This window comes from Triturus cristatus, chromosome 3_2, assembly GCF_964204655.1.
Source record: "Triturus cristatus chromosome 3_2, aTriCri1.1, whole genome shotgun sequence".
Classification (NCBI taxonomy): Eukaryota; Metazoa; Chordata; class Amphibia; order Caudata; family Salamandridae; genus Triturus; species Triturus cristatus.
Window position 1 is genome coordinate 693,648,802 of NC_140584.1, and position 12,252 is coordinate 693,661,053.

The window sequence follows — 12,252 nt, forward strand, 5'->3', positions numbered from 1 at the left end:
ATGCCCTTCATTGGTGGCTGAATTTTTGGATGCTAAGCCCTGCAGAACCACAGTACACCTTTGCTTGCTGATTGCTGCATATGCACAAGCCCTGAATGTGTCAACGCAGTTTTGAGCATTATGGCTTCTCAAATCCTGTATTTTATTATTTTTAAAAAATGTTTGCCTCAGACTTGCTGTATTCTAGGCTTACCATATATTTGTGATTCCAACAGCCTCAAACTTTGATTATATTTTCCTTTAATTAGTTTATCCTGTTTGCTGTATTTTTTAGCATTGAATGTGTAACAAGATTAATTTTGTGGTGTTTTCAAATTCACTGCCTGGCCAACTGGAAATGACTGACATTTTGTCTTGCCACTCTTTTTTTCCAAGTTTTATTTGTCTTTTTATTTAATTCATATGATTTGTGTTTAATGTTTTGGAGTGATTTTATTAGATTTATTGTGTAGATTCTAAATATTGATCTTTTTCAGGGGTAATGCTGGCAGTTGATGCTGTTACAGCAGAACTGAAAAAGCAGTCGAAACCTGTCACAACACCAGAAGAAATTGCACAGGTGAGCTGAGTTTTATGTTGCATATCTATATCTTCTCCCAGCTAAGGGATAACCTCTAGATCGGCTGGTGTCAGTTGATTATACCTTTTTTGTGCCATGCAGTTTATCCATCAGTCACTCAGCATTTGTGTAGCACAGCACTGGCACCCCTAGGGGTTTATGAGCACTGTGGGATAGACTTCCCGTCGAAGATCCTGGTCTTGAGTTTCTTCCGGACATCTACCAGGGAGGGTCCTGTTGTAAGATGGAGAGGTAGGTCCTCCCAGGTCTTGGTGGTGATGTAGGAGAAGGAGCGCCCTCCGCTGCGACTGATGCGGGTGCATTGGCTATTGAGGAGGAGCGCAGGTGTCTTGTGGGTAGGTGGAAGTTTAGTTGTTGGTTGATGTAGGTAGGTCCTTAATCGTGCAGAGCTTTGTACGTGAGGCTCTTGAACTGGCATCTCTTTTAGAAGGGGAGCCTGTGGAGGTTTCAGAGGTGGGGGCGGTGTGGGTCCGTTTGGGGAGGTCCAGGATGAGTGCGGCTGTAGCATTCTGTATGGTTTGGAGTCTTTTGAGGAAATGGGTAGAGATGCTGGTGTTCAGAGCATTGCTGTAGTCAAGGCGGCTGGTGACTAGGGCCTGAGCGATGGTCTTCCTGGTGTTGACTGGGATCCATCTGAAGATTCTGTGGAGGGTGCGAAGGGCGTGGAAGCAGGAGGATGCGAATGCGTAGACTTGTGTCATGTTCAGTTTTTCTTTCGGGAATGATGCCTCGGTTATGTGCATGGTCCGTGGGTGTTGGTGTTTCAGTTCTACTGGCCACCATATGGGTTGTGGTGTTCATCAGTATTTCTGTCTTGGAGTTGAGTTTAAGGCAGTTGTCTCTCATCCTGTTGGCTACTGTGGCCATGGTGTCGCAGAAGTGGATTCTGGTGGTGGAGGGGTCTTCGGTGAGCTAGAGGATGAGTTGAATGTCGTCTGCGTAGGGAATTATGTTGAGGCCGTGGGATCCGGTCTGTGGGGGAGGGAGGGGAAATCGTGTAGGTGTTAAACAATGTGGATCAGAGGGATGATCCTTTTGGCACTTGCATAAGATGTTCTTGGGTTTGGGGGTAAAGGGAGACAGCGGGATGCTGTGTGTCCTGTGAGGAAAGAGGCGATCCACTTGAGGCATTTAGCTAATGTTGTAGATTGTGTTGAAGGTGTGGTAGGAAATGGTGTTGAAAGCGGCAGGTTCCAGGTATTTGGTAAGCTGTTTGACCTTCTCTAGTACTTTGGCCGGGTAAGGGAGCAGGGAGATTGGTTGATATTTTTTGAGTTTGCTGCAGTCGACGGAGGGTGTTTTTAGGAGGGGAGGGGGTGGGGTGGTCTGCCTGTGTCCATCTGTCCAGGAAGGCTACTGTGGTGATGGAGGTACAGATGATGCTGGTGAGTTCTGTGCTGATAGGGTCGGTTCCGAGGTTGAAAAGACAGTGGAGACTGGGTCAGTGGGTGCTCTGGAGTGAAGGTATGACATGGCTGTGGTGGTCTGAGTGGTGAGCGGAGACAAAGTGGTGATCATTTGGCTGGTGTGCGCTGGTTGGTCAAGGCTTTTGAGAGCAGTGGGTTGGGGGTCGAAGTTGTTGTAGATGGTGGCAGTCTTGCTTTGGAAGTAGTCCGAGAGGGTGTTGCAGAGTTCTTGAGAGGGGTGGGGGTGTGATTTCTGTGGATGGGTTAGAGAACTCCTTGACTATTTTGAAGAATTATTTCGTTGCTGCTGTATCGCTGCGGGCTGGTATGGGTGTTCTTTTGGCTTAAGTGACCCCCTAGTGGTAGTTGCTGAGGGTAGTTGTGCTTGGTGGTTCTGAGCTCCGGAGTGTACCAGCTGGCTTGTTTTGAGGTTTTGTTGGCTTTTGCTGGTTTGATCTGGGCGACTGTCATCGCATTTGGTGATCCATGTGGAGAAGTTATCCACGTCATAGTCTAGGTCTAATGAAGCTTGGGCATGGGTGGTGCCAAGGGCCTGTGCCCACTGTTCATTACTTTGGCCCTGCTGAGTTGAAAGGAGCTGTGAAGCTTGAGGATGGTGTGCCGAGTGTTGGAGATGGTGAAGTGAATAATGGTGTGGTCGGTCCAGGCGAATTCTGTGACGTGGCTGAATTTGATTCTGTAGCTGCAGGTGTTAATGGATTCGAGTGCGTGTTCGGCTTTGTGGGTTTGGTAACCAGTTGGATGAGGCTCATCAGGTTCTCCGGGAGGGAGGTGTAGTTGGGGGTCATCAACATGGAAATTGAAGTCGCCTAGTAGGACTTGGTGGTAGGAGTTGATGACTAGGGGAGCAATTAGGTTGGAGATGGGGTTGCAGAAAGCTGTTCGGGGTCCCGGGGCCTGCATACCAGGGTGCCTCTTATCTTCTTGCTGTCGGTCTGTAGTTGAAAGTTGAGCTGTTCCATGAGATGTGTTGGGTCGTTGTTGGTGGCAATGCATCGGATGGGTTCCTAGAAGATGATGGCAAAGCTCCCGTATTTGTTGGCGTGGTCTCGAGGTATCATTTTGTTGCCGTCAGATGTAGCGGTAGCGATGTCTGTGTTCAAGGAGGGGTTGAACCATGTTTCGGTGATCAAGGGGAGGGTGGGTTTCTGGGTGGTGGGAGGAGGTTAACAGTGGAAGTAGGAAAGAAACCAGCAGAAAAAGGCCAAATAGAGGGGAGAAAACGAGCAGAAAAGGCAAAACGGGGGAGGGCGGGGCAAAAAAACAATCAGAAAAAGGCAAAACTTAGCAAGAAACGAGAAGAGGAGGCACAAACCGAGGGCAACAGGTAGACTGGTAATAGAGTGTAGTGGACTGCTGGCAAGCTGGACGAGAGATCTGTCTCTAGGGGGAGCTGGCACGAGGACCTGCTCCTTTTTGTTTGGTATAGATATGTGATCTTGACAGGTTTTATATATTTTCAATATGCATGCTGCCTGATCGCTTGCTAGTTGTGGTGTTGTAGCAGGGAAATTTAGGTTAACCACAAACTCTATCATCCCTATTTCAGTCTTTGATTAATGGATTATCGCTGTTCCTCCCACCCCCCTACCACCTAAAGGCATGGACAGACCTTAGTGTAATGTGCTTTTTCACGTGAATGTCCAAAAGAAGAAATCTGTTTTCAGTGGCATTGGCAACCAGTATATGATTATATCTTTCTTGGTGCGGAATATATATTCAAATCTTCCTCTTGGTTCTAGTTCAAATGTCCTCGCATTTCCTGATATTTTCCTCAAACAGTTGTCAGACTTGTGGTTGTGCAAAATAATTTGTTTTGTCTTGATCCAACCCAGAGAGATTGGTGCATCCCTTGGGTGGAAGATTAGGGCAAACTCTTGGACAGTCTTCGGGTGACAGTTGAGAAAAAAAAAGTGGGTACACATGGTGCTGTGAACCTAAGGGAATCAAAAAATGCTTTAATGCTCACGTGTAACAGATGACCATGTAGCACTTCAAAATAGAGAAACCGTAAGAAAAGGCTAAAGTGGCTGTGCAGAATGGTTCCAAGAACCATAATATCCACGTGACATTGGACACTAGGGATTACATGTCTGCTCTGACAGGTGGTAACAAGAAGGTTGCGAAGTGGAAATCCAAGAGATCAGTTAATGCGTCAAGGAACTGCTGGCTAACTTGTTTCAGAGGTCTGAGGCCTAGCCATGAATTGATTTATGCCCTGGACGGCAGAAATATTTAAACACATGGAATGAAGATGGCTTGTTTGTCCAGTGCAAATCTGCCATACAAGAGAGCTGTTAACTTGGTGTATTGTGCATCAGTAGTGATGCAACGCTCAGACCTGGCGGAACCAGAGGTACATTAGCGTCCAAATACTTTGGAGGGGGTGGGGGTGAAGCAGAACATGAGGGCTGTTTGTGGAGGTCCTTCTAGAGTTCCAAGCATTGAAAAACGTTTAGGGAAGCTTTACACCAAGCAATTACTGTGCACAGAGGTGGAGGAGGGCTTTGCCATTATCATGGTAGGCCTTTGGCAGCATAGCGATATCCCACTTGCAGAGGATGAAACTGCTTTCGATGATACTGTAAGGTGTCTTGAAATGCAAGGTAATCCTAACTGGAAAAGCAATGCAAACTAAATGTAATGCAGAGATTTAGGAGACATTTAGAATTGAAAGAAGGTAAGATTTCATTGGGAAGGAGGTCTCTCTGTTGGGACATAAGGGAAATTATAACAGAAATGTAAACAGAGTATATTTATGTAAATAAGGTAGTAAAGTATCCTCTAAGAAATTGGACCCTGACAAGAAGAGGAAATAAACAAATGACACAAACCACTCTTACTTGTGTTCTCCAGAACTCTGGTGATGTAAATACTGAGTTACTTGGTGCTTAAAGGTGAAAAACAATTTATCCTGGGCCACTTGCCAGACGTATTACCAGCTTTTTCTGAGCCCCCATGTAAAGTTTTGTCATGTGATTGAATTGTGCTCTGCTACATATGAGTTTTATAGCTTGCAGTACGCCCCTTGGAACTGCTTCATTACACGTATTTGTGCCAACAATAGTTTTCTTTACCAAAGTGGTGCTCTTGGGCTTAATTAGGAGCACTGAGATAATTAGATGCACGGGCGAGTTGGTCATGAAAAATTGTAATTGGTTTTAAAATGTATTGCAGGTTGCTACAATTTCGGCAAATGGCGATCCGGAAATTGGAAACTTAATATCTGATGCAATGAAGAGAGTTGGGCGTAAGGGTGTCATTACAGTGAAGGTACGTAGTTAAATTAGGATTTAAATGGTATGGTCTAAGCCAGACCATCTACACCTACAATGGTTTTGTACAGAATCTACAATTGACTTGACCAACCAAATTGACTGCAGTGCTCAAAGAGCTTTCCAGGCAGTAGTACGTAAATCAGGCCCACCAACTATATTGCAGCCCAGTTTGCCAAATTTTAGCTACATCAATAGGTACATTTTTCTGGCATAAAAGGCAAAATTTACACACTTGCCATGGCCTGCTTCTTTGCCTTGACATCAGGCAGTGCCTGTCTCTGTTCATTAGTTAAATGAACAGAGCTGGCAAGGCTGTGCCTCACCTCATAGCAGGAGAAAGCTGAGGGGAGGAATGTTTGTTTGAGAGAATACAAATTTCAATTTGAAAGCTCTCTCAGGCCCTGTCTTGACACCTGGCTTTCAAACTTCAAAGCCCCAGCTTGACCTAAATGGTGCCTGAAGGAAGTGTTACTTTAGCCCCCGCTAGAAAGGGTAACTTAGATGGCAGAAAGGTGGAGTTGACCATGCATGGGTATCGTGAAGCCCCCACTTTAGCAGTTTAATCTGGGTTGAGGGAAGGAGCTGCACTAGCTAGTGTGCATAACACAAAACTTTCTAAAACCGAAGCTCCTAAATAACTCTGTAATAAATTGGCAGTGTGGAGCGGAGAACCACACGCGACAAGAGCGCATGAAAGAAAAGGGAGTGAGCGGAGAAGGATGGCTGGATGGATAGGCAGATAGATGGATGCATGGATGCAGAGTGGGAGATGGATTGAGAGGGAGAAAGATGGAAGGAAGCTTGGAGAGCTGGACGACTGGAAGGAAGTAGGACAGAGATTCATGAACAGATTTAGACAACGATGGATTGAGAAAAGAATAGATGGGTGGATGAAGAGAAAAGACTGGATGGGGAGAAGGAAGCAAGAATGGAGATTAAAGTCATTGAGAAGCGAAGTGTAAAAGACTACATTTGACACAATGGTTTTAAAAATGTACCCAGGAGAGCAGCCAAATGAATGCTGGGAGTGCTTGCCTCCCTTGTTCACTCACTTCTGCTTTGGAATATGGATGTAAGTGGGGTGGAAATGTAATTGTTTTTCTGCTTTCTCCCTTGTGTTAAAGTGACTTGGCTGAACCATTAGAGTCGTATCAGTCAGTGCATTTTGAGCAAGGTGGCTGCTGAAATAAGTTACTAGTTTATTTTGCTTGTTTAGGTGACTTAATGGTGTTACAGCAACCTGAAGAAAGTTGAGAATAGCTGTTGACTGACCACACGTCATGTCACCTTTTGTACCAATTCCAGCTTTTTAGCAAGCTGCACTTTGTGTTGTGGCTTTTTTTCTTTGTTTCTAAAATCAAACGACCCAAGATACTAGGTACTGTGCTATGTTATGACAGATGGGTGTCACAGGTGACCTTGCACCACTTGGCGTATTTCATGATCTACCGATCAGGCTGTAACTGTTGTCCCTATCTGGATGCTGTTAATCCAAGTATATGCTGTTTTAGTGTTTGAGCTAAGTTTATTTGATATATAAGCTGATGCCCCATTCTCTCAAAAGAGTAAATTAAATATTGACATTTTTTAATTTTGATTTCACATGTTTAACACGAGGTGTATTGAAAGGATCGATTTTCTTATTCTGTTAAGGAAGCCGTGATGGATTGTAGTATTCTATATTTCTGAAGAATAAAAAAAAAAAAAAAGTTTCATAAGGTGATGGGGCATGTACATTTTGAGAGGCTAAAGGCAACCGAAAGTTGTCGGTGTTTGGACAAGTTGCTGTCTTGAGTGCCCACTTTGTCTTGCCTCGGCGAGAAGGTTTCATTGCATCATTATTGCTGTTGATGTGCATTTGCATACTCGGTTATGTGATGAGTATCCACTACAATAAACTTCTCTGGTGGTCCATTTGGTAGATCGAGCATCTGAATTTGTATCCACTCACATGCTTGAAATTACTTTTATTACCTCAAAGGGGAGATTATGGCATACTCCCTTTTGTCCTCATTGAAAGTAGTGGTATTTGGGGCTAATTGCATAGAAAAAAACTTTTTGTTCCCTTGTTCGATCTGATTTTCTTTTTCTGCTGCAACGTGAGTAGTTTGTCTACATTTAGTTTTTTCACATTATACGCCATTTATATCTCTCCCACTTATCAATTAACTCAAGCTGTTTATGTATTGATCACATTTTGTGACTTTTAGTTGCAGCTGTTTTTAGGTCTCGGCTAGCGAAGGCTGCGCTTGCGCAGTCTCGCTCGTGAGATTTAATGACTTTGCGAAGTGGGGCTTTAACCCGCCTCTCTTCTCTGCTCTTCTCCATTGGCTGGCCTCCGAAATACTGGTTAGCCATTGGAGAAGAGCCTTCTCTCCAAACAAGCCCCGTCTTTTTCAGATTCGGGGGCGTGTTTTTTGCGATTCTTTCTCTCCTCTGGAATGTAAACATTCCAGCCAATGGCAAGAGGAGAGAAAGAAACACGCCCCCCGAATCCGAAAACGCCGCTGCGTTTCTCCGAGGCATTTCTGCTTGACCTCGGAGAAAGGCGGTGCCGTGCTCGTCCTCTCCCCCTGCTCTCGGCTCCCTCGGTTTGAAGGATGTGCGTCTTGTAATGGTAAGTTTGTTCCAGCACAGCATTTGAATCTGAGCGCATCTTTGTTTTTGTCTTGACTGAACATTGCTTCGTGGAATGCGATAAAATGTGCCCTAACCACAGGCTGATTGGTAGTTGACGTGGAAGGCAGGTAGCTGTCCCTTTCGAATTTAGCGACTGTCAGCACATAGGCTTTTCTCCCCTCGCGAGACGAGAGGCCTTGCGCGCGAGGTAATCATGAACAAGCGGCGGCAGATAAGGCGCCGCAGAGCGGGCTTTGCAAGATGAGAGCGCTGGCTCTATTCCTGGAGCCAGCGCTACGTAACTTCCCTGCCTGTCCCCAATATGGGAACTCTGGGAGGACAAGTGCGCAGGATGTGACCTGCCACTGTCAGTCCTCCGGGACCCGCCCCCAGTTCCTGACAGCCGCTGGAAGTGTGTGGTTGCCATGTAACTTCCTGAGAGGCGGGAGCGGGGCGGGGCGGAGCGTTGCTTGTGTGTCCATCCGGGGCTGTGTCTGTCGGTCCTGTCCGTGCCCCCTCCCGTGGTCTCTCTGTGCCCCCCGGTGCCGTGTGTGGGCTTCCCTCTCTCTCTTGTTTGTGAGCCCACAGTCTCTGTTCTGTGGCCCCGGGTGTGCCTGGCTTAGGGAAGGCAGGATGTCGGTGGCCAGGCTGAAGAAACAGTTTTATAAAGCGAGCCAGGTAAGGGATGGGGCTGAGGGGCGTGGGGGTGCCCGCCCGGGGGCAGTGGGGGAGGCATGTGAGCTGTTGGGGAATGCTCACGAGCATGGGACGTAGGCTGGGAGAGAGGGTGCCAGCAGGGGAGCAGAATTGGGCATCACGGAGGGGACTGCCGTAATGGGGTACAGGAAGGGGCATCCGTAGGGATAGATACTATGGAATGGGTGGGTACCAGCATGAAGCTGAGACTGGACATCAGAGGACGTATGGTGGGGCTGAGGGTGCCAGCATAACATTAATGGCTGGGGGCATTGCATAGGACAAAGGCTCGGGGTGGGCAGGTCACCACCTTAGTGACATCTGGGGTCATGCCTGAATAAAGCCCTCATGTCAATGGAGGTGGCAAGGCACTAAATATATCTAGACAGCCGTGCCAGCTGCCTGATGTGGCCTTAAAAAGACAAGTGGGAATCTGGCCTACAAACTAAGTATCTTATGAGTCGCTCAACAGGTGATATATCAACGTATGATCACCTTTCTAGATGCCGCTTCTGTAAAATGTGAGGACATGTATTTTTATCAGTTTCACTTTCAATGTATTTATTACATTCGACTAAATGTATAAACTTAGATTTAATAGAGGAATCTGTAACAGCGTTTGCATAATCGAGGCAACAGGCACATTTATTTTATTGTCATCCTCCTAAAGGTCTATAGTAGTACAGTTAGATACGAGCAAACATCCTTGTCCAATAATCTATATTTTGTGTTACTATAGCGTGCATTCTGATCAGAATCACTTCAACCCATTACTCGGTTCAGGAAAACGATCCACTTTAAGTTAAAGTGGTTTATCCAGAACGGCACCGTTTGGCCAAATGTGAAGCTGGGAGTTCAGTTCAGGTTTTCCAGTTACAAAGCCAGCCATTAAAGCAGCAGTTTTTTCTCTTGTCTCTAGGTTTACAGGAAATAACATTGCTTTGTGGATAGTTTTTCCCCGAGGGCTTCCTCACTGCACTCAATCAACAAAGCCGATTGGCACTGTATAGAGATCACTTCTTAAATCTACTTTAGTGTGTGAAGGGGAATTTTGTAGAAACTAGTTGGCTACACCTTATGTGAATCAATTGTGAAAAAGGGCAGAAAACAAAATGAATATCTGCAGCTGAAGTACGTCACACTACTTGGATTAAGCAGACGTCACTGTCGTTATTCACAGTATAAACATGAGGCAAGAAGGCCTTAGTCGTATCAATATAATAGAAAAGCCTGTCTAACGTCATAAGCTGCCCTGCTAACCCTCAACTCGTTATCTCTATTAGTTTGTTGAATTTAAAAGCGTTATTTCAGTAGAAGTAATAAGACACGTTTCGAGCGTGATGTATGACTGTAGTACATTCCAGGATCTCGCTTTTGATTAACGGGAGACTGAATACGTAACACTGTGTTCGAGGCATATGAGCTGCAGATTATACACTGTGCATAGATCGCCATCTGATGTTGGGCCCGGATGTTTGTAGTTTGTTTTTCTTCTTGGACAATCTTTGGAAGTCACGAGTTAGGTGACTCCTCCTTCGGTCTGTACTGCGCATGGGCTTCGGCTCCATCCTCAGAATGTTTTTTTCCGCCATCGTGTTCGGATGTAATACTTCGTGCTCCGGCTTCGAACCTTTCCAGTTCGATCTTCGACGAAAAATCCTCGTCCATCGAGATTCTTTAGACGAAATCGACTTCTTCATCTCTCTCTTCGGCACTTCTTCGATTCCAGGCAGCGGCCTTCGGGCCTATCTCGACTCCGGTTTCGGCCGATGGAAAGGACTCCCTTCAAGAAGTGCCCAAAATGTGCGTCTAAATTTCCCCACACCGACCTCCATCAGGTGTGCAACCTCTGCCTCTCTCCCGAACACGAAGCCCGAGACTGCCCCACCTGCAAGTCTTTTCGATCGAAAGACTATTCGGGATCGACGAGCTCGACGCACCATGGCGCACTCCTCGACCTCGGCTCCACCTGACTTCTTCGGAGAAGACACCGAAGCTTCGGGACAGCAGCACACCGAGCAGGAGGAAGATGTCGTCAGCGCTTCCGAGGCTGACTACTCTGACGTGGAGGAGATCACACCGGCGCAGAGGGTCGTGAGTACTCTACCCCCGCGTCCATACCGAAAGAGACTCCGGTTACCCCTTCGCCTCCGGGCCTAGGGAAAGCCAAGCATACTGCTTCCATCACCCCACCTTCGGGCCCGGTGAGGCATCACAAGTCTCCTGGCGGCTCGGGCTCGAGCCAGCCTCCTAGCGGCGCCGACAAACATTCTTCGGCGCCGAAGAAAACCAGCTCCGTTCCGAAGCCATCGGTGTCGAAACCTGGCCTCTCGGTGCCGACCAAACACAAATCCCTTGGCACCGACGCTTCCGTGTCGAAGCCTGCCTCGGCGCCGACCAAAAAATCGGACACCCCGAGAAAACATGGCGCGGATAAACCAACGAAGCCTTCGGTTCCGAAAACATCGGCACCGACTGACGAATCGGTGCCGGAGGAGCTTTTCGCACCGGATCCTCTTCAAAAGACTTTAACAAAGGATCCCACGACTGGACATTTAATTTTGTCTTCCAAGAAAAGACTTTTGGACAAACCAACTCCTCCTCCACCACCAAAACGGAAGGACTCTGCCACATCCCCGTTCAGAGTACCCTCCCCACCTCCTCCACCCCCTCCATCTCCGCCCCCACCTTCTCCACCCTTGCCTCATCGGTCTCCAACCCAGTCTCCAGACCCTGATGACCACGGAGATCCATTCTATGATCCCACAGATGCCCCGCAGGACCCCACTTCTCCGGGAACACCTGACCCATGGGAGGATTATCACAATCCCGATGTCCCAGATGCGCCTCGGGATATTCTCTATCCATCCAGGCCGTCTCCACCAGAGGACTCCCTGGGTTTCTACCACCTCTTACAAAGGGCGGCACATTACCATGTGGTGGAATTACACAGTGATCCAGTTGAGGAAGACTTCCTACTTGACACATTTGACATAGCAGATAAATCCACCGCTATATTACCCATGCTTAAAGGGGTGACCAAGCATGCCACAGAGATTTTCAAAGACCCCGTTAGAGCTAGGGTCTTAAACCCCAGAATAGAAAAGAAGTACAAGGCAGCCCCCACGGATCCTGTCCATATTAAAGGACCTGCGCCTCTAGACTCACTAGTGGTTTCCACAGCTAGGAAGCGCTCCAACTCTGTCATCTGGTGAGGCTCCACCACCTGATAAGGAGTCCAAGCTTTTAGATGCGTCAGGCAAACGCACTGCCTCGCAAGCTGCCAATATGTGGCGCATCGCCAACACGCAGGCGCTGCTGGCGAGGTACGATAGAGCGCACTATGATGAGCTGGAGGCTCTCATGCAGCATCTCCCGGAGAAATATAAGAATAAAGCTCATGAGCTAATACAAGAGGGAAAGATTATTACCAACACCTCTATTAAATGTGCACTTGACGCAGCAGACACGGCGTCCAGGGCTATAAACACCAATGTCCTGCTTCGCCGTCACGCCTGGCTCAGAATTTCAGGCTATAAACCAGAGGTCCAAGCATCTATATTAAACCACCCTTTTGACCAGCAATACTTATTTGGCCCAAAAGTAGACGAAGCCCTGGAAAAAATGAAGGATACAGATACGGCGAAGTCTA

General features: G+C 47.1%; 1 protein-coding gene across 1 annotated transcript in view; it reads left to right on the top strand.

Moving 5' to 3' along the window:
- The window catches only part of HSPD1 (heat shock protein family D (Hsp60) member 1), a 189,155-nt gene that overhangs the window by 52,556 nt on the left and 124,347 nt on the right, over positions 1-12,252 (top strand). The window contains exons 4-5 of the mRNA XM_085648746.1: positions 477-559; positions 5,185-5,280. Coding sequence (XP_085504872.1) covers positions 477-559; positions 5,185-5,280 — 179 coding nt within the window. The remainder of the gene's footprint in view (positions 1-476; positions 560-5,184; positions 5,281-12,252) is intronic.